Raw genomic sequence first — 23,025 nt, 5'->3', positions numbered from 1 at the left:
AACTGGAGATTATGTTATATCAGATTATGAGATTATGTTATGTCTGTGTCTTTAGCTGGTCTTTAGCTGGACATTCGCCAAGTATATTCAATACCACCTCTTTCATGTGAGGATTACTAAAAAAAAACTGCAGAAAAAAAATCTAAAAGGTGCTTTTTCTAATCCTGACCAATTAAGGTTTCTCAGGCAGGAAATCCAGAACCCAGATGCAGACAGATGTTTAGATCCTCAGTTTTACATTTTTTTTCCCATCAGATGCTGGAGGATGATGGTGTAGTTGTAAGTGTAGTCAACAGCATTCTGACCTATGTGTCTTTGGTTGTGTTCCGACTGCCAGCCCAAATCTAGATTGGATCCAGATTTATTTTTGGTAGTGAACAGCCAAAAAACGCATGAAATCTTATATCAAACCACATTTGGATTAACATGCATCTGCAAACACTGGTGCATTTTGTTAGTCCTGATTTGTGAATTCATTTTGCATGCTGAAATACACAAATACACATCAGGGTTTTAATTTCTGAAGCCTATAACTTCAAAAGTTAAGCGAATAAATAGGGTTCAAACTGTCCAGGCTGATTTGTCAGTTGGAAGGAAAAAAAATCAGTTCTTATTTTTATTTATATTATGTTCTTATTTTATTCAGTTATTATTACTATTATTTTTACATTGGCAGGTGATTTACATCCAAATATGAAAATGTGGTTGATTGAGCAGAGCTTAAACAAATATAATCCGATATAAGTCTGAATCGCTAACTGCGAAGCCAACTTTATTGTGGCCCTATCCTCACCAGTAGCTAATCTAGTAATTTTTCCACAAAGATAGTTTCATGTCTTTAAATTGAAATCAGTCAGTCATGTGTGTCTGTCTTTGACCTTACTAAAGCGGCATTTTTGAGGTACTGTAATAACGGTGCCGTGAAAGTAACAGCAAATTAACTTACATTCGTTTGTTATCTTTCGTAGCCATGAAACCAGGGACTGCTCTTGGGATTAATCCAACACCCTGACCACAACAAGTTGTGCACTACCACTGCTGCCTCCAACTTCATACTTGTATATTACCAACTGTGGTTGGACTGTGAACAGTTCAGAAACTATAATTTCTATGAAGCCCTTGGACATTTCATGGCTGCAGGATTTGTTTACTTTTGAACCAAAGGACTGCAACAAGTATGCAACAAATTATGTTAATTTTTTCACAAATGTCATGCTCCCACTTGTGTCATGTACTGTTGTTGCCAACTATGCCAAAACAAACCGACTTTCTGCCACAAACACACACACATCCATCAGTGAATATTCATATGTAGTGTAGATTTGATAGAGTTAATTTATAATTAGCTAACTACTGACTACTGTTAGATGCTGGATACAGGTGCTAGACAGTTGCTAAATTGGTAGAAGCCAGTTGTTATCCCATTGGATGCTCAGTGGAAAGAACACACCCTTCAGTGGTATAAACTGTGTAACTTTAGTAAAAATAGGATGTATGATATAGTTTACTATTAATAACAATGACAATGAACAATGAATTGCTGATTATGCTATTACTAAGCTATATAAATCAGTTAGATGTGATATGCTCACTTCAAAGTCTGTAATAAGCTCTTATACTGCTCTATATGTATGAAAATGAACCTTAACAGTTAAAACACACTTTGAAAATTTACGTCAGCCAGTAAAGCTTGATAATGCATTATGTACACTAATGTTCCTTAAAACATGGTTTAAACATGTTTTTTGGTAGAACATCTTTTGGAAACCATAACTGAAATTAATCACTTCCTTCTGTAGAACACTTTGTCTAAAACCATTAATGTGTGTTTTTTTTTTTGTTAAGTATGCTTTGGGTCATTGTCCTGCTGGAAGCTCCATGACCTTTAGACTAAGACCCAGCTTTTTGACACTGGGCCCATACTTTTTCAAATTTTATGAAGTCATGCACAGTTAAGACATCCAGTGCCAAAAGCAGATAAACCTCAAAATATAGTCTTTACAATGTTTGACTGTAGAGACCATGTTCCCCTTTTTAAAGGCCTCATGTTTTCTGGAAATAATGTGCTTTTTCAAAAAGCTCTATTTTGGTCTCATCTGTTCACAGGACGTTCTCCCAGAAGAACCGTGGCTTCCTCAGGTAAGTTCTGCCTTTTTTATGCATTTCTCAACCATGGGATCCTACTGGGTGTCCTACTACTGCTGTTAACAGTCAGAAATCGATGAGTAGGCATTTTATATACTGCAAGTTTTAATCTTTAGAATATAACATTATAGTTGGTATTATATTATAGTATAGGCAAATGACCTGCAAATACAGCCTCTAAAACATAATCTGAGCTTAAGTGTAGATAAATCAGTGGATTCCAAACTAAGTACTTACAAAGTCACATAAAGGTTGGCTCATAAAAAAAATCTGAAACCTTGAATAAAACTGCACTAATGTTTTTTCTTACCTCAGCTTTAATCTTTTCAAGTTCTGCTCGTAGAACCTCAATTTCTTGCTTCAGACTATCAATCTGGAGATCTCTGTTGAGTTAAAAAACATGCACCCATTTCAAAGAAAAATGAAAGCAGATCATGTTGGTAAACAAACAATGTCATTACGATTACTTTGTACCTGTCATCAAAACCATTATTAGGTGGCCCAAATGCCTGATCAAATATGTCAACCTGCCAAAAGAAAATGTGAAAAGATTTAGCAATTTAGGTTTATTAGGTTTAGCAATGCTGAAGATGCATGTATCAAACAAACTTTATTAACATACAGGCAAGAACCATACTGGCTAAAGATCAGTCATCTTTCACACATAGACTGGTAACATCCCATTAACAAAAAACTTAAACAAACATCAAAATCAATCAAAATCAAAATCTCAAAATGACCATTAATACAGTGAGATGTGGGATGAAATGCACAATAAAATTATAACAGTATTTAATAAAAACGCTAGTGTCCAGTTTCTTTAAAAAGTGTCCGAGTCTGTCTGGATTTGGTTCTGCATGTAGAAAAAGCTCACCTGTGGCTGGGGGACCATGCTGACTGTTGGTGCCTCGCTGACATCTATAAGTGGTTCAGGCTCATCCTCTTCTTGCTCCTCAGGCTCCTCTTCATCTGGGATGACAACCATTGGCTTCACATGCTCCGCAAGAGCAGAGGCACGGAGGAAGTTTGGAGGAGACTGCATAGAGCATAGATTTTTATGTTTAATTGACATATATATATATATATATATATATATATATATATATATATATCACACTGCAACATCTTGATTCTTCTCTTCTTTAGCCATTTTTATGACCCAATTTTAACAAAGCTTTAGCTGTTAGACAAAGGACAGTAGTATTGTGGTTTGTTCAGATGCAAACTTCAGTCATGCTGCCATGTTCTTTTCTCCTGGCATCCTTCCAAATAAGCCATTCTTATTTCATCTAAATTCATAGAGGGGGGTCACACTTGGTAATGATCACTTAATTAAGGGTCACCCAGCTGCCTTTAACCCTCTTAATTTCTATGGCAGCAGCTTTTTTGCCTTTTGTGAAATTTACCTAATTTTAAAAACTTTTAAGGAACAGTTTTTTTTTTATGTCTGGATACGTAAAACAGTAGAATTCAAGGAGGATTTTTTTAAACATTTAATGTATACAGTTATTTATAAACCCAAATATAAATTTTTCCTTACATCAGGTAGCCGTGGGATCTGGATAAGCCTTTTGAAGTACAGCATGTCCCTTGCTTTATTAAAAAATGTCTTGAGACTGAAAAACAGAACATAAAGTTGACCATATACATAGAACAAATGTTACAGGTTAAACATCTAAGAACAATCACATATCATCCAACAGACCAAAATAGCTTTATACATGTATCTATATATAACTATATAAATGCAATTGTAATGTATTTAATAAAATGTGTTTATACTGACAAAATATTAAAGTCTATTTTTCATGACAATTATGTTTCAATTAGCTATTCAATAAACACTGATGCAGCTAAATGACAGCATACACTTTTTATTTCACAGATTTATTCACCTATGCCATTTAAACAGGTAAAATAACAGAATATTTTAAAGTAAGAAGTAAAGTAAAGTACGAAACACCCTGCTAGGTGATAGGGGCTATATGTTAGGATTCCACTTGCCTATGGAATTGATCATGAAAGCGTTCACGGTGACCCTGGAGTGTATCTGGTGGTAAACCTAAAGTGCAAACAATAGAAGCACATTCAGCTATTTCAGGAACAACAATACATATATAATATAATATTATATAATGTACATTATAGTTAATAACTTAATTAATATATTTCTAATATTAAAACATCACCATTAACCTTATCGATGCAACAGCACCAAGACACTCACAGGCATGTAACTTGAAGAGCAGCTTGACGGTATAATGATATAAGTGACTACAATCTTGGATGACCTGGATAAGTGGAGCAAGTTTACACTGGCCTGCAGTCAAGGTTGAGATGGCAATGGAGGTATTGAGCTGTCGTAGTACTGTGAAAAAACAAAAACAACAACAGAAAACGTTAAGGTACATAGGGTGCCCGGCACGCCCTTGTGTCATTGGATCCCACTGGATGCTTTGATATTCTGTGCTGTCTCATATTTAATTTTAGAAGATTGATAATCAAAATGAATAAATCAATGAATGAACAAAACAAGTCTATAATAAGAAGTTTTTTGACCTGTGTCCCACATTTAGCATATTACATTTCTATCTCATTCACAGCATGCAAATGGCACTCTTCTACTCTTACTAATTTACTTACTCTCTTCTTACTACTATGGTATATGGCATAACACACATAGATAAATGTGGAATATACATTTCACATAGAGCAATTTACAACCACCATCTTTAGCAAAATTAAGTTGGCTATGTTATTGCAGGCAAGTTTGAGAAGTTGCTTCATTGTAATCATTTTATTACCATATTTTAATAAATTAGACCATTATGGGTTAAAACTTATATATACAAAGTAAGCTGTTACATGGTACACCCCAAAAAATACTTTTTTTAAATGGAAGTATATGTAAGGTTTCTACGGTCATTCTTAGGGCAATAGAGTCTTAATATCAATATCAAACAATTTCTCGCTCTCATTTTGACCCATAGGTTCAAGCGCCAACCTTAACCCTATCCTCCCAAAGTTTCAATTCAACTTAGTCGATGTGACAGCCATCAGCTCATTTTTAGTGCATTCTCAAAAATCTTAAATCTCTTAAATTTCATAAATTGAAAGCTTCCCCTAGCAAACAAAGTTGGGTATAAAAACATTTTCAAATCAGTAATAAGTAAAATGTAATATTCTAACAGACAAAAAAAAAACAAGAAAAAATATTATAATTATTTGGGTTTTTTTTTTTACAGGTTCCGAGCTCTTCAACATAGAATCCACTAGAAATTATTAGAAGGCGCTTTGAGGAATATTTTAGACCATCTGTCTAAAAACTAAATTTAAAATGTTACACAGCTGAAAGAATTCTGAATGGAGCAGTGGGAAAAACTTTTGTGACAATATAGATTAATATCATCCGCTGAGAGTTATTAGGACCTCCCTAGGACACGCTTGTTCAAACACTGGTTCACTGGTCCTCTTTGGTGGTATACTTACACGTTAACCATATAAATCGTTTACCATGTGTATTCACTGCAACCAGTGTTTATCAATGTAACCTTTTGCGTACATTATTTCATTTTTCCCTGATTATTCAATATAGTTTGCACAATAATAGACTACTATGTGGCAGCTATTCATGCCAAAGCCATGACACGGAGGTTTTACACTTTGAATCACAGACACAAACACACACACAAAAAAATAAGCTTTTTTTTTATAATAAGAAAATATATCTGGAAACTTTAAATTATTAAAATCCTCCATTTTGTAACATGATTGTACAATTTATTTAAATGATTTAAGCAGCAGTGTAAAACATCTGCAGTAGTGTAATAGCAGTCTTCAGTGTAAAATCACAGTAATCCAAAAACGTAGTTTTACATTTTTCCTGCTCTGTGTGCATTTATTTAAAATACAAAAATATATTTAAACATGTTCACCGTAAATTATTAATAATAAACATTATTAAACCTAATTAAAATCAGATATAACAATTAGTTTACTTTCAATAAAGTGTATACTGTACAATACCTATTGTAACTTAACAATAACTTGACATTTGTAAATGGTAAATGTAAAGTAAATTAAAGTTCTACATCAAAGAAATTTAATTTAACCAAAAACAGTAGCTTACAGTCTGTATTTTGTCAAACCTGTAATTCTAGTAAAATATTAATGATATAAAGTAAAAATACATAGCAACTGCTGTTAGGAAGTTCTAGAACTCTCAAATGTGCATTGTGCCCTCTCTGTGTCGTCCTATCCTGCGCTGACAGTCTCTTTTACCTGAGAAGGTTTTTTTCTTACACATCACACTATTGCATGAGCATCATGGTCATCAAATATGTGCTACTAACCACATTTCAAAAATACCTTCTCGTAGACCTAAATGCAGATGTCACTTTTTAATTGAAACCAGTCAAACATCATTTGTAACAATTTGTTACAGCTGCAACATCTTTGAGATGTTAGTCTAATATTTTCACAGTCCTGAACACTTTTCTATAGGCATGCATACTTTTTCCAATTATTTGCATATAATTCTGTCACTCTCTAATGGACTCATTTTTGTGAACATTCTAACCTCTATGATCCAACAACTTTATATACACACAGACACCCACATGGAATACAAAAATAAAGGATATAATCTTTTATTTAAAAGTTTAAGTTTATGCAAATCAAATCACATTTAAATGATCAAACTTAGTTCTGTGTGGTGACTGAGTCAAGGACTGTTCAGCCAATGAATGCCCAATAAATGCTTTTATTTTGTCAAAAATACTCGCTGCCTTGCTGGAAGAGAAAATGGTTTACTTTTTTAATTTAGCTATTTTAGTAGCTAGCATTCTGGCATTAAGCTGATGTATATGATACAGCAAGTTAACCACCTAACCACCAGCATAGGGTATGTTTAATCTGGATATACATCTTTTCCACCTTGACCATCAAATACCAGTTTAGATCATCTGAAACCAGCTGGGCTGGACTTTTCAGTATTCTGTATTATCAAGCTGACTAGGTTAATATTGACAACCTTGTGAAATGTATTTTGACATTTTGACACAAGAAATGTGTGGGAACCACACTTACTACAATTCTAACCCCTGTCCTATTTTTTGTGCTTGTTCCGTTTTCTTATTTCTGCCCCTGGTTAATCCCAGTTAAACCCAAAGGTGAAACATAGTGTATAACAGTATTAAACACCGTTCCCTAATACTAATACTGTTGGCAACAATGACAGAGTTTCTGGTAGTTTCTTCCACTTCACTTCTCTCAAGCTCTTGAATATTTGCATGTTTCCTTTTCCAAAGTATGTTTTTTACATCTAGGTCTTTAAACATGGTCTTGTACCCTTTAGATTGCTTGTGCTTGGATTTATTTTTGGTCAGCACAGACAACTCTTGTCTTTTGCCATTGTGAACAAGTAAAATGAAATAAAACCGCTTAGATGGTTGATCTTTTGGCTGGGCGTTCAGATCTAGGAAGATTCTCTGTGGTTTAATTTTTTTTTTCCCATTTATAAATGATTGTGGCCACTGTGCTCTTTGGGACCTATAAAGCTGCAGCAATTTTTCTGTACCCTACTCGAGATCTTTGCCTTGACACAATACTTGTTTCTAAGATTTGCAGATAATTCCTTTGACCCTATGGATTGGAATTTGCTCTGACAATACTGTAGAACCTTATTTAGGCAGGTGATGTCAATCCCCAATAATACACTGCTCAAAAAAATAAAAGGAACATTTAAATAACATCCTAGATCTGAATGAATGAAATATTTTCATTGAGTACTTTGTTCTGTACAAAGTTGAATGTGCTGACAATCAATAGAAATCAAATTTATTAACCAATGGAGGCCTGGATTTGGAGTCACACACAAAATTAAAGTGGAAAAACACACTACAGGCCGATCCAACTTTGATGTAATGTCCTTAAAAAAGTCAAAATGAGGCTCAGTATTGTGTGTGGCCTCCACGTGCCCGTATGACCTCCTCACAACGCCTGGGCATGCTCCTGATGAGGATCTCCTCCCAGACCTGGACTAAAGCATCATGACGTCCCAGATGTGCTCAATTGGATTCAGGTCTGGGAACGGGAGGGCCAGTCCATAGCTTAAATGCCTTCATCTTGCAGGAACTGCTGACACACTCCAGCCACATGAGGTCTAGCATTGTCCTGCATTAGGAGGAACCCAGGGCCAACCGCACCAGCATATGGGGTCTGAGGATCTCATCTCGGTACCTATTGGCAGTCAGGCTACCTCTGGCGAGCACATGGAGGGCTGTGCGGCCCTCCAAAGAAATGCCACCCAACACCATTACTGACCCACTGCCAAACCGGTCATGCTGAAGGATGTTGCAGGCAGCAGACTGCTCTCCATGGTGTCTCCAGACTCTGTCACGTCTGTCACATGTGCTCAGTGTGAACCTGCTTTCATCTGTGAAGAGCACAGGGCGCCAGTGGCGAATTTGCCAATCCTTGTGTTCTCTGGCAAATGCCAAGTGTTCTGCACGGTGTTGGGCTGTGAGCACAACCCCCATCTGTGGACGTCGGGCCCTCATACCATCCTCATGGAGTTTGTTTCTAACCATTTGTGCAGACACATGCACATTTGTGGCCTGCTAGAGGTCATTTTGCAGGGCTCTGGCAGTGCTCCTCCTCTTCCTCCTTGCACAAAGGTGGAGGTAGCGGTCCTGCTGCTGGATTGTTGCCCTCCTACAGCCTCCTCCACGTCTCCAGGTGTACTGACAGACACAGCAAACCTTCTTGCCACAGCTCGCATTGATGTGCCATCCTGGATGAGCTGCACTACCTGAGTCACTTGTGTGGGTTGTAGAGTCTGATTGTCAATCAGTGTTGCAGGTTGATTTGGCATTTTACACTGGAGCAGAAAGGCATATCAAGAAAATGTGCCTTGTCTATTTTTACAGCCATGTTTCGAATACACGTTTGTTCATCCAATCGGTGCTGTGCAGTGTCAAATCAGTCTGGTCTTTTGATTTATTTTACAGCCTTAGACCATATTGAGGCTTATGAGACTTAGATATTTCATTTCAAACAATCCACTACACCTGTTGCCAATGGGGTAAAAGACAGTGGGGTTCTACAGTGAAATAAAACCACCATTCCCCTTTATATATAATTAAATTTAGTGCATGAAAGGTAGGAATTCTCACAATTGAAACCAAATCAGATTTTAAAATAATATAATCACTACACAAACAAGACACACACAAGTGTACAAAATGTTATTTTAACATCACCTCTGATGAAATCAATGGTATGTAATGTCTCCATGTACATTTTAGAGAGCTTAGTGGTACCCTCATGTACCCTAAATAAGTCATGGAAGATTTTAGGGGATCACGCTGTCAAACATATTAAACCCTGTTAATTATTCCAGGAACATTTGCATGTCCTAAAAATACTAGCAACTGAGCTATCAGTGGCTAGTTCTGCATTTCTGATTGGTAAGACTACCTTTCTTTTTCAAGTTAGAGTAGTGAGTGTGTGTGGATACACTGTTTCTGTGCGTGTGAGTATGAGTTTGAGGGGGTGGAGTGAGAGGATGGGCCTTTTTGAATATACACACAAACAGGTTTTTTTTTGTTTTTTAACCTGTGGCATGACTGGCCGGTTATACAATAAAATGTAGACATCACAAGTCTGGAATGTACAGATGAACATCTTGTTAAACAGGTTTTCAAACAATAGTCAGAAAGTAACCTTGGTAAACATGGTGCAGGGGCACACTCACCTGACTCGGCAAGCCGAAGCTCTACATCCATGTAATCAAACACCTCAACAGTGAGTTGGAACCTGAGTATATGAAGCCAAAACAACCTCATGAGTCAATCAAGATTTGCAAAAGTGGCTTGGGCATTTTATTTTAAAACAAAATATTTCTGGTGTCTTCTATTACTTCTATTACTTCTATTACTAGTTCCTACCTACTGATGATGTAAATAAGAAATAAATGGCCGGACGCAGCCGCAGACAGTTCTCAAGGAGACGAAAACATGTCTTAAACGTTTAGTGGCTAAATTCACACTGTCAGGCAACATCAACAAAAGATCATCTTAATTAATCAATAACAACCAGTTCTATGGTGTCGGTTATGTTATGTATTATAAAAAATAAAAAAAAAATAAAAAAACGATTCTATGCTAACAGCAAATATAATGTGATTGCTGGAGACACAGGGACATTTGTTCCTCATTTGTACTGTGGTGGTGTCATGCCCGCGCCGCCGCGCCCGCCCCAGAGGCGGTCCCGGGCCGCGGCTCACAGGATTCGGGTTGACGCCCCTCGTCGCCATTTTGGTTTCTGGTTTTGTTTGTCAGGTGACTATTCTTTGTTTGGTTAATGTGTTACACCTGTGGGCTGGTGTATTTAAGTAGGGCTAGTGCCAGCTGCTGGTTGCCGAGGATTACCCTTAGTGCACCACATGCACCCAGGTTATTCAGTTAATGGTATAGACTCAGTATTCACCGGTCTGGTCTGTAGAGTGCATCCTTGTACAAGAGGAGTCTCTCTCTCTACCTAGCTAGCTTAGCAGGGAAAGCTAACTAGCTAGGCAGCTCTCATCTCAGGGTCCATTAGGGAGCTACTACAGGTCTGCGGCGATCTCTCGCCAGGCTTCTTCGGTTCTGCAAGCTGGGGTCCTGGAGCTCCAGGAGTGAGCGACTCTCCAGCTTGCTTCAGCAGTTAGCTCTCCTCACCGTCGGACCGGAACAGTCGTCTAGGTTTGGTGGCTGACTCCTCACGCTCTCAAGTCTAGTAAGTTCAATGCGCCTGAGTAGTGCTACTCTATATGTCCTAGTTCATAGCTTTCCCTAGAGCCTAGAGTCATCCTAGAGAAGCCTAGAGAAAATTTATTCTGAATTCAGTATTAATAATAATTCCTTAATTAAGAACATGAACACAGCACAATAAAATTTGTAGGTGTAAATCAAATCCTTGTTAAGCCAAGCAGCCTTAACACAATCCTACTTAACACTATCCTACTGACTTATTAGTAATTAGGATGGGAGAGTGAGTCAAACATGTTCAAGTCACAAGCAACTCTCAAGTCTTACATTCAATATTGTACATCGTCAACCAAATTTAGAGTCACACTCCCAGGTGCAACCCTTAACGTGGGTTTGTTCTGTGCCCAGGTAAACATGGTAGAACACAGTGACAGGGCTCCAGAGATTTTAGTCTCCTAAGGGACCACATATGAGGTTTGGAGACTTCAGAATGGGGGGGGGAAGGTCATGGTTTGTCTGTTTAACTTGGTAAAAGCTCATCAATGTACACTAATGCTTTTTGCACCAAAACTATTTAAACTGGATAGCACATGTTGAATCTACTCCCTTATTTACGGAGTGTGTAAAAATTAGGAATCAGACATTTCGCTGTCAAGAAAACGAACAGGTTGACCACCAGAGCAACCAGATGAACAACGAGTTCAAAATCTGCCCTACTAGCACAACCTTAACAGTGGCAAGGATAAAAACAGCTATGACTTTGCACCCTAGAGAACATTATCCCCTACCAGTTGATGCAAACACCTGTCAACTGCCAGTTCAAAGACATCAGTTCAGGAACCCATCCTTTTGGTTGGTGTGGGAGCTTTGACCCTGTCTGTTTAGTAGATACAAAAGCAACCTACTCATGTACACAAAGGCTGGTCGTCCACCTCAAAAAGTTGGCACAGGCTTCACAGAACTAAAAAATATATTGTCACCTCTACTACATGCGCCAGCAAACCCATCTTCTTTGGAAGAGTCATCCTATGCAAAATGAACACTGAAATTGAATGCAAAGAGGTTGATCTAACTGTGTCTTTTAACAAGATGAATCCAATGGAGGGATGTACTTATGCTATGTTCACATGTTATTGGTACTATGGTAAACACAAGTTTCTGACTTGGAAGTTGCTGATTAACAACAGCCATGATATCAAAAGCAAAAAAACACCTGCCCAATTTAAGCACTTTGCGGTGTGCAGAAATGGCACAAAAATAACTGAATAAATATATCAATTTGGCCAGGCTTTCATCAAAATGTGATGTTAGTACACTTCCATTGTTAAACTCTTAACTTGTGAGAGTATGTAAGGTTTTCATGTTAAAATAAATACATAATAAAGACTAATGTATGGTGTTTGATCTACTTTGCTGTGTGCAAAAATGCATATACAAGGCGAAAAGAGCACCAAAACTAAACTTCCATGATTAACTATACAAATGTATCAACAAGGCTCAGGCAATATCCACTGATTAAGGAAGCTGAGGAGGGCACTGAAACAACTATCAGAGCACTACTAAAGACGGGTTCTGAAGCAAATGGTCAGCAACTGCACGCTCATCCTCACACATCCAACACACTCTGTACAGTGTAGAGTTGCATACCAACCAGAAAATCTTGCTGAACTCCAACATTGAACAAACAATACATAAATAAACAACTGGAACAATGGGTCACTGGGACCTACTAACCCAATACTACGGATACTACTATCATTGTGATTCCTGAGATTAGTAAAACAATAAAAAGCTAATTTAAGTGACAAACATGTGTAATTATCATAAAACATTATATTTAACTTATTTATCTAGTTGGTATTAAAGTTGCGACATTCATTTCACATCACTGCTTGTAAGAGACAGCTAAGCTAAAAGCTGGAGCCTAATAATGCTCAGCCAGCATGTGATCATTTTTTCTTAGTGGGGAAACAAGAGTGTACTGACAATTTCTGCAATAGTATATAGCAATTCTGATATACACCGAGATCAAATGTGGAGATTATATTTAATGCAAAAAATTATTGTCCAAGTGTCCTTTTTTTTGTCACAAATTCAAAAAGGTCAACATCATATAGTTGCTACATATAGGTACACTTTGCACCTCTATTTTGGATTACTGTTTGTACGACTATTTCGTCGGTATGATTTTCAAGGATATTAATTTTAACATTTTACATGGACTGCTTCAAGTGTTTTATAGAACACCACAATGGCAACACAGTAAAACAAGGTACCGCATACACATTATTGATGTCCGTTCCTGCAGTGCGCTCAAGGACTTCGTCTGAGGCTTCCAAGTTGGATCGAATTTCCACATGCTACAAAAAGACAAACAGAAACAGAGGAATTTCCACTGGCCTCTTGTACAAATCTTCACACTGCCTCCAAATAATACTAATTTACAAAAAGTATCACACCTTATTATGGAACTCCATCTTCGCACAGAGGAGCTTGGCATATAGAGAAACAAGCTGACCATATCCATATCGGTCCCTGAGGTTTCCCTAGAGACAGTATTGAGCAAATCACTAATATTATCCACAATTACATGAAATAATATATGAAAACAAGAGGCAGGTCTTAAATGGTATTAAGATCATTGCTCCTGTGTTAAACTTTAACTTACCCACAATTGTCCAGTCTCAGTGATGTTACTGTAATGTCTCATGCAGTCTTGCAAGCTCTGTTGAAGAAATTTAGTGTCAACACAGCTGTCCACAAACTCACTATTAGTGTACAACTAAAATGACACAGTTTTCATGGTCAGTGTGTCAAACTCACAATGACATATAGTGCCAAAAGACCAGGTAAGCAAAAGATCATCAGTAATATAGCCTTATTACTATAAAAATATGACTAGCATAAGATGGACACATTTGTGATTGACATTCTTTGTGAATCAGATTTAAATGTATATTTACTATAAAACACACTTGCTTACTTATTTACAGACTAGCCTGACATCCCCTCCACCCTTCTGATATTTCTTTTTTTACTGACAGATAAATTGATACATGCGGTCAAATGTATTTAAATGCATACTATACAAATCTATTTGTATAGCTCTTTTTACAACTGATCTTGTCACAAAGCAGAGAAATCCAGAAATAAGACCAAAAAAAACCCATAACAAAATACAAACAACTTATGTATTTTAGATTTCTCCATAACTTAGTCCTAATGTTGATGGCTCTTTGGTCTTCATGATGCTGTGTTTAGGGATGTTCACTATCCAGAAATTGGTCTATTCATATGCATCACATGGCACATTAATTGCAGACAATTTTAGGGTTTTTTTGTACATTTTAAATTGGTTAATTCCATAAGAAAATTGAATAAATGTCAAAAATGAATTAAAAAAATGTTTATTCAAAATTGTCAAATGCCAAAACATTTTATCGCTATTAAACATATATATTACACATACAACTTACATATTATACAAACATATTACTTAAACATATAAAATGTAGAAATCACTTACATTAGGGTGGCCATCCCTAAGAACTTTATGTAAAACATGGCAAAACTTCCAACTAAGAATAGCACTGCTGGATAATGGCAGACCAATCGCATAGGACCAGAAAGTATACGCCCCCTTTTCCCTGTGTGTTCCAAGGATAATTCCTGATCATTCTTGAGTCAAGGACCATACAATACACAATACAGACAAAAAATCTTTCAATTTACATTTTCCTTCAGTAGCATACAAGTCTGATAAATAACAGTGTTTAAATTAATGAGAATCTCTGATATGATTCATCTACAGACAGTTCAAAGGATACTCCGGGCATGCTTCTCCTTTACTGGTGTCTCACTAGTGTTGATAGCTTTACTGATGCTGCTGAGCTGATGGAAAGAAAGAAAATGTGGACATCAATACAACAGAAAACACTGCATACCTGTAGTTACACAGAGATCAAAGAAAAACATTATGCAATTCACATATATATTTGCATATCCAGAAGGAGTTAAATATTCATTATGTGCACCTAACAATACAATATTTTTTATTGATTAACAACAAATTTTTAGTTTCATTTTTTTAAACACATAGAATGCACTTAAGGGCACTACTCTGTAACAAAAAATACTTTAGTGTTAACAGCTTTACTGTCAAACATAAAATCTCCACCACAAGAGACTAAATAATTCAACACATTTAACAAGCTAACGAAATAAAACAATGCAATGTTATTATATACAATGTGTGAATATGTATGTGTGTGTGTGTGTGTGTGTGTGTGTGTGGTAATTTGTTGTCGAAAAAACACAAGGGGCTGTGGAATTGATGACCGTGCGCTGTGGGGGATTAAGCACGACTTAATATATTAAATGGTAGCATTACCTTAATATATATATATATATATATATATATATATATATATATATATATATATATATATATATATATATGAACTATAAATGGTTAAAAAGACTACGCTCTGACTGGACCTATAGAGGCACAAATGACACGTAGCCTACACACCTCACGGACAAGAAATCGGGCATTTTGTGGACTAGCTATAAATGTTGATAGAGAGCGATTTGAGAACCAGCTACGTGTGTTTAAAAGCACCCGTGGCATCGGGCAAAGCCTTAGGTATCTACACCTTTAGGATTAAGAAACGGTTAGCAATATGGTTTTCTGTGTCAAATACTCCCACATCTTAGATGCACGCTGGCGACTTCTTTTGTAACTTCCGCTGGCGCTCCGAATAAATTCATGCTTTCAGTAGTAGCGGCCATCTTTGCGATGCATCGACACACGTTATGCAAATCGATGTAATTTCGTAATCGTCGACTCGTCGCCCAGCCCTATCCTACGTCCAGTTTGCATCAACATACAAGGCAACTCACCAGCAAAAGAAAGGGGGAAAAATTATATATATATATATATATATATATATTAGACTGAACACTGAACATTTCAGTTATGCAGACAAGAGAAAACAATTTGAGTATTGCTTTATTTTTCATTGCACTAGCTTTAAAATAATCTTATTTATTCATTAAAAAATGAATTTCAAATGTAATATGTCTGGGATACAGACTCGTTAAGTACTTGTTATTTAAATGCTAGCTCTATAATTTGACATACATTACTTCAAGCAAATGTGTGTAGAGCTGGGTGTAAAAACACAAAAAGGTTATGGGAACCCAAAGTGGTCCTTTTCTGGCACCTTCTTTGTGGAAAAACGAGTAGGGACAATCAGTATACTAGATGATCTTTCTTCATCCTGAAAGCACCATTACACCTGTGAGTGGTGCAGCCAAGATCTATAGTTCTTTTGTTGGCACTATTAACTGTTTCATTTTAACTGGAACACTAGAATAATGCTAGTTTATAAAAGTCTTCCCAGGGGGCCTCTCGCTTCTACTGACGGATCCAGTCCCGCACCTGTGCTAATGAACCCTGCGGGGCCAGCCAGTCGGCTGTGCAGGCCAGCATGAAGTGCCTCCAGTTGCAGCAGCAGGGACAACAGCACAAGTCCGGGGTTCACCGGACATCATGCCACTCTTCCGGCTGCTCCAGCACAAAGGAGGCCAACACTAGGTCTAGGGGATTCAGCCAGAGAGCAACAGTAAGCAGGTGGGGGAAGCCCTTTTCTTTGGCTTCCCTCAAGTCATAACAGTAGTCTGAGCGTCACTTTCTCACAAGTCACATATAGATTATTGGTTAACATCTAATGGTATAAGCAGAGCTGATATCTCAATCAGCCTTCTTATTATACCCCTTAGGAGTCTCTATCCTTTTCTTTTTCCTCTGCATGTAAAGCCGGAAGAGTGGCATGATGTCCGGTGAACCCCAGACCTGTGCTGTCCGGATGTGCACCTTTACCTTTACCTTTAGGTAAAGGTAAAGGTGCACGTATTTGTCACTGTACATTGTACACTGTACAGCGAAATGTGTCCTCCGCATTTAACCCATCTGTGGTAGTGAACACACACACACAGTGTCACACACACACAACAGTGGCAGCTTGCCAAGTCTGGGAATTGAACCCACAACCCTGTTATCGATATCATGTATCGATAACATGATATCATATCATGATAGCATGTGCTATTGGATACAAAGATTAATATATTTAACTCTTTACTGAAAAATGGAACAAGTCTAAAAAAAATAGCACACCACTGAAATAAGGCATAAATAGTACATAAGACTACATTAAATGCACCTTTTCTTTCATACAGTATTAAACAAATCATCAAAGTATACCGAACAGGAAGCAAGTAAAGTCATTTCTTGAAGATAATTTGTTTAAAGCAGGCAAAATAGGAAAGCATAGTGATCTGAGGCACTTTGACTAGGACAACATTATAATGGCTAGATGACTGGGTCAGACCATCTTCAAAACATCAGACAAGGCTTGTGGGGTTTTCCTGGTATGTAGTGGTCATAGAAAGAGTTCATCTCAGTATAATAAAATAGCTACTATGACAGTTTTTTAAGAGGACTGACAATTTAAGATAACAGTGTTCTAGTGGGCAATGTTTTGGTATCTTTAGCATCTGTTTTTACATTTCAAGACACTAAAATAATGATACAACTATACGAATGAATGCATTCAATTTACATCATAGTCATTAATCATTTGGTCAGTTTGTTATTATTTGGATTAAATAATCTGATCGCACCACTGTTCTTATCAGTTGTGCCACCTAACATGAGTAATTACAGAAAATATGCTAAAAAAAATGCATTTTCTTTTAAAAGACAAATAGGAGTGTTTTAGTCAACAGTTTCTACTAAAATAAAAGTACTAAACTGATCAGAAACAGGATACATTTACATTTAAGGCATTTTGCCTTAACTTAAAAATATCCATAGCTAGTTTGTACTGGCTAGGATCCAAAAGATACCTCTAAGCTTAGAGGATACATCACATACACCACATTTTATAGGCTACAGTGCAACAGATACACTGTTGTGCATTGTGAATAAAGGAATCATATGTCACATTTCGAATCATATGTCACGTTTGAAACACTTAAAGGAACATCAGCTTAGGTCTATTGAAAAATGGCTAAATATTTAAATGCATTCATCAATAATCAGATTTTAATTTGTAGCTTAGAAAAAAATATTTAAATGCATAGCAAATACTATTAAATTAATTACATAAAATTAACATGAAATGTGATTTAATGGCCGTCTGAAAGGTCTGACTACCATATATAAGTAATAACTGCATAATAAACTATTTTGGGGATATAATCAGTACTTAAAGGTTAATCCGTCCTTAAAGGTCATTTTTATCAAAATTATAAATTAAAGGTAGAGAGGTTGAGTAACAGATGAATACTTCAGTACTGAATTGTTTGACAAAGATGTACCTCCTATCACTACTGAATTTGACAAAGATGGACCTCCTAACAGTTTAGGTTTAAAATAGTATACATTTGAGATTAGGTTTATCCCAAATAAACCTAATTACTTACTTTGCAAACACTGTTAACATATAGAAATTTGGAATTAATAAAAAAACTAGATTTTTCTTTATTCCCTCCAGTAGGGGAGAATAGTTAGCCCTATAATAATAGCCCTATATAAGTGGGGTAATTACTATGCCCAAATATCTGATCCAGATTCATATCTAGATTTGTCTGTAGCCTGTCTGATCTGGTTTAATGATGTGTGGACAGTGGGTGTTAAAAATTAATAAGAATAATAATTAATTATTAATAATTAATAATGATGAATAATTAATCATTATTATTAGAATATATTAAAAATAGAACTATGGAAAAGGTCTGAAAGTGTATAACATGTTTACCTTAGAACCAATAAACATTTTATGCTCAATAAGAGCTTTTAATAATATATATTATATATTATAATAATTATATATTATACAATATAATAATCATATTGTGACACTCCTTGCAGTTATATCACATGGCAACTAATTTCAAAATACATAGGATTCTGCTTAGACTATGCCTCTAATTTGACATTAAAATCTCATTATTTCTGCACTCGTTTTGACCAAAGGAACAGGCAATATTTGGTCACTTGCCTACTTGGACAATAGAAACATCTACAGTCAAGCCATAAAGTCATTAGACCCCTTCTTGATGTTTGGATATGATATGACACTGAAAAGTGAGCTGAGGTGCATTTTGTTTCCACTGATACTGCTTGAGATGTTTTTACAAATTAATTGTCCACTTCTACTGACATTATTGCAAACACCTGCCTATATAAAGATCCCACAGTTGACAGTGCATGTCAGAGTAAACGCCAAGCCATGGGATAAAAAGAACTATCTGCAGACCTCAGAAACAGGATTGTGTCAAGGCAGATTTGAAAAAAGATACAGAAAAAATGCTGCAACTTCACAGGTCCCAAAGAGCACAGTGGCCAACATTATTTGTAAAAATAAGAATTTTGGAACCACCAAGAATCTTTCTAGACCTGAAAATGTCCAGAAACAAGTGTGCCAAGCTTGTTGGCAGCTTCTTTCTCCAAGACACCTTGAAACTGTAATTGTCATTAATCAACCAAGTACTAAAGAAGTGTAAAGGTTTGTAACCTCTAAATAACCTATTTTGTCAGTTAAATAACATTGCACATTCTCTAAAAAACTGTTTTCTACTTTGTAATTATTGGTGATTGTGTGCGGATCTTTGTGGCAATAAATGAATTTAATCTACTGCAGAAAGACTGCAATGTAATAAAACATTGTGAAGGTAAGAGAAGAGTGCATAAGAGTGCATGCACTTTCTGGCATAACTAAATGTCCATTTGCTGTTTATCAACATTAGCACTGCCTTCAACAGTCTTCCCACCAGGCTGGTCATCAAGCTCAGTGACCTCAAAATAAGCATCTCCAGCCTTTGACTTCCTGACAAACAGTCATTGGGTAGTCACCTGTCTTCCTGCCGCACTCCTTCCTGAGTTCTTTTAATTATAATAATATTCAAACTTTCGAATTGAAAAAAAGATGTTTAAATATCGTCAATTAATCATACATAAACAAAATCGGCCCCAAATGTTTTTAATGAAAGCGGACATAGCAGCTTATTCACATTACTCTTTAAGTAAACAACAAACTTTCCTCATCAGGGACCCCTCCCACCCCAATCACACACTGTATAACTTTCTACCATCTGGAAGGATACAGAAACATCCGTGCTAGAACCAGTTCTTTCAATCATTATGCTGAATGCCACACAAAACAGATAAACAATACTGCCCATAAACTGCATACACTGAATTTATTTATTCATAGCATTCACACAACATATTGTACAATGCATACTGAATACACAGCACACATTTGTTTTCTATAACAGAATGCAAAATAACATTCTGCACTCAATATTTGTACACAAATTTGCATACACACAGCAACAAATGACTGAATACAAGTACATATGCTTTCAATGTAGCTACAGCAAGAGCGAGAGAGAAGGGGAAAGACAGAGAAAGAAAGAAAGAAAGAAAGAAAGAAAGAAAGAAAGAAAGCGCAACAAAGATGTCTTTACTTAGAGTTTTATTCTTGACCTACCTGTTCTTCCCTTACTTTCAATAGCAAATCCAGATGCCTGACCCTCCCTGTACCATGCATTTTCCTTGATCAAGGCTTGATCTATTCTGAGCTTTGTGGTGCCACACCGTGACATTTCATTTTTAGTCCTTATCAGCTTAATTCAACAAACAGCCTTTACTCCACCTGTGGCAGTCAAGGTCAGGAAAATATTCAAATGTGTTTTAATGTATGAGTGGGGTCAAATAGTTCACTTTTAGACCACATGAAACAAGCCTCTTCTGTTGATTTAACAATAAAATCTTCTATTGACTACATTTGTGGAGGTTTCTATATATTAGGGTCTATTTGATATCAGCAATATTACTAGCTGACATTTGGCTTGACATTTATACACTTTGGGCATGTACAGCAAGTTACCATTGCTTACCTTTCATTTATAGATACTAATTGGCTAAGGTGCCGCACAATAAAAAAAACTTTACAAGCTGACCGGTAACGCAGATTTAAATGTTATTGCTTAAAGCAGCATTATGCAAGAACTGGCATTTCCACTCCTAGTCCACACATTTGGGAATTGCAGAATCTTACTTTCTGGGCACACATTTCCATATGTATTTTTAATATGTAATTGTGTTCATCAAAATTTGTATAACTAGCACTTATATTTATTATTTATAACTAGCACACTATATTTATTACATAAATATAGTGTTTTTATGAAAATAGAAATACAAGATTCTAATAAAGACTGTAAACTCCAACGCAAAATCAATTGGATCCCAACTGAATGTAAATGAAATACATCTGCCTATGTACTATGGCCATAAATCAGGAATACATTGGTCATTTACCAATTAAATACTAATAAATAATTATCACAGCCAGGAGGTATCTTATCTTAGACTCTCATCCTGAAAGTACTGCCCAGTGTGTTTTTAACAAAAAAAGAAGTGGATAATGTTTTGACAACTACTTAAATTACATCTATTATTTATTGAAGATGGTAAAAATTAAACTTTAACGTAATGCATGTGATGTTGTAAATGTACAATGCAACATATTTTATTTATTCATGGATTAAATTGTAAAGTGATCGTCGACGCCTGTGAACTGCGATGCAAGTGACGGAAGTTCCTCGGTGCCACGACCTCTACGCGAAATGCCACTGAAAACACGTCTGACCGGTTGTACTCACAGGCGTATAATTTTTAAAGACACCTACAAATAAGAGCATTAAGCACGCTATAATCTCTTTACATAACATAGCCCTGTTTGGAACATAGCACGTCTATAATTTACCAACAAAACAACGCAATCGCTGTATTGCGGTATTCTTAATAATTCACAGATAACCAATAGCACCTGGTTTAAGGTGAGGTTGTAGAAGGCCGGCGTTTCTTGCCAATATCGACCTTTGCGGCAACAGATCAACGATGATTCAGCTCCAACATAATGCTTACATGTTTTAGCAAATCACTCGGTAGTAACGTAAATTGCCAAAATCTGTATGGGGGGCTTACCTGCTGTTTATCGAAATGCTCCCGTTCAGCTCCTAGATTCGTTTCCGACCTTTTACTCTTCACTCGTGATGGCACCTGTCGTATTGAATTCATCTCTTGTTGTACTGCCAAGTGTTTTTATACAGATTTAACGTAGAAACATCAAATCTTAAATAAGATGTTTGTCATCAGCTGACAACGAAGTGAATATTTGAATTGACGGTGCGTTGATAAAAGGCCCCAATAGTAAAATTCTATATGCTCGCCACTTGGCTTTAAACTTGCATAATTCAGTCGAATCCCAGTATGTCTTCAGGAAAAAAATATCATGTCACGTTAACGCTATTCCCACAACGAAGCCTGTACGGAACAACACTATCACATAAGCGTAGGGCTAGCTTCACAAGTCAGAGCCGTCTTTGAATACGTCACGTATGATGTTAAAAGCACGCCTACTTTTGTCTTAAATATGCAAGTAGTTACAAAGTATATGGCTAAAAACATGACGCTCGCTCACTGTGGCTCCACTCTATGTGACTCTATTGTTAAAAAATGCACATACCACGTGTCAATCGCATTTCACAATAAAAGTCATGTCTGCTTTAAGCTACAGTGCTCTAACAAGCAGACTTAAGTTGATTTTAGATGTTATATAATTTGTTTTTTATTGTAAGTACACTCAAACAATACTCGGTTACAAACAGCCCAGCATCTGGGGCATATTATTTAATTTTTCTTAATTAATTACCTAAGATAGTCAATAACAGATATACTGTTTACTAAATGACATACGTTTTTAAAATCTAATCTTTCTTAACACTTTGGCCGTCTTTTAACTTGTTCAAACCTGTAAAGAGTTGCTGAAAAAAGAAAGAAAAGAATATTATATACATAACACTATTTTTTACTTAGAAACACCTCATTCAGAGTAATGTACCAAACATTAATAAAATAGTAGTCATACAGTGCAAAGTACAACAATGTTAGTCTACAATACTATGAAAAAAAATTCAAATCATTTAATTTTAGGTATAAATTGACAAATATTCTGAAATAGGCTACAACTGCCAGTGACCCTTTATAAAG

General features: G+C 36.3%; 1 protein-coding gene across 1 annotated transcript in view; it reads right to left on the bottom strand.

Annotated features, from left to right (window-relative positions):
• The window catches only part of hip1rb (huntingtin interacting protein 1 related b), a 34,690-nt gene extending 12,125 nt beyond the window's left edge, over positions 1 to 22,565 (bottom strand). The window contains exons 1-13 of the mRNA XM_072664478.1: positions 21,961 to 22,565; positions 14,723 to 14,786; positions 14,422 to 14,564; positions 13,564 to 13,620; positions 13,355 to 13,441; positions 13,179 to 13,255; positions 9,902 to 9,963; positions 4,373 to 4,513; positions 4,150 to 4,207; positions 3,686 to 3,761; positions 3,020 to 3,181; positions 2,620 to 2,672; positions 2,456 to 2,528 (exon numbers count right to left, since the gene is read on the bottom strand). Of these exons, the coding sequence (XP_072520579.1) occupies positions 2,456 to 2,528; positions 2,620 to 2,672; positions 3,020 to 3,181; positions 3,686 to 3,761; positions 4,150 to 4,207; positions 4,373 to 4,513; positions 9,902 to 9,963; positions 13,179 to 13,255; positions 13,355 to 13,441; positions 13,564 to 13,620; positions 14,422 to 14,564; positions 14,723 to 14,786; positions 21,961 to 22,053 (1,146 nt within the window). The 5' untranslated portion in view covers positions 22,054 to 22,565. The remainder of the gene's footprint in view (positions 1 to 2,455; positions 2,529 to 2,619; positions 2,673 to 3,019; positions 3,182 to 3,685; positions 3,762 to 4,149; positions 4,208 to 4,372; positions 4,514 to 9,901; positions 9,964 to 13,178; positions 13,256 to 13,354; positions 13,442 to 13,563; positions 13,621 to 14,421; positions 14,565 to 14,722; positions 14,787 to 21,960) is intronic.
• Between the last annotated feature and the right edge of the window lie 460 nt (positions 22,566 to 23,025).

The sequence above is a fragment of the Salminus brasiliensis genome, chromosome 20 (genome assembly GCF_030463535.1).
Source record: "Salminus brasiliensis chromosome 20, fSalBra1.hap2, whole genome shotgun sequence".
Classification (NCBI taxonomy): Eukaryota; Metazoa; Chordata; class Actinopteri; order Characiformes; family Bryconidae; genus Salminus; species Salminus brasiliensis.
Note: the sequence above shows the minus strand (reverse complement) of the source record. Positions and strands in the feature narration are given on the sequence as shown.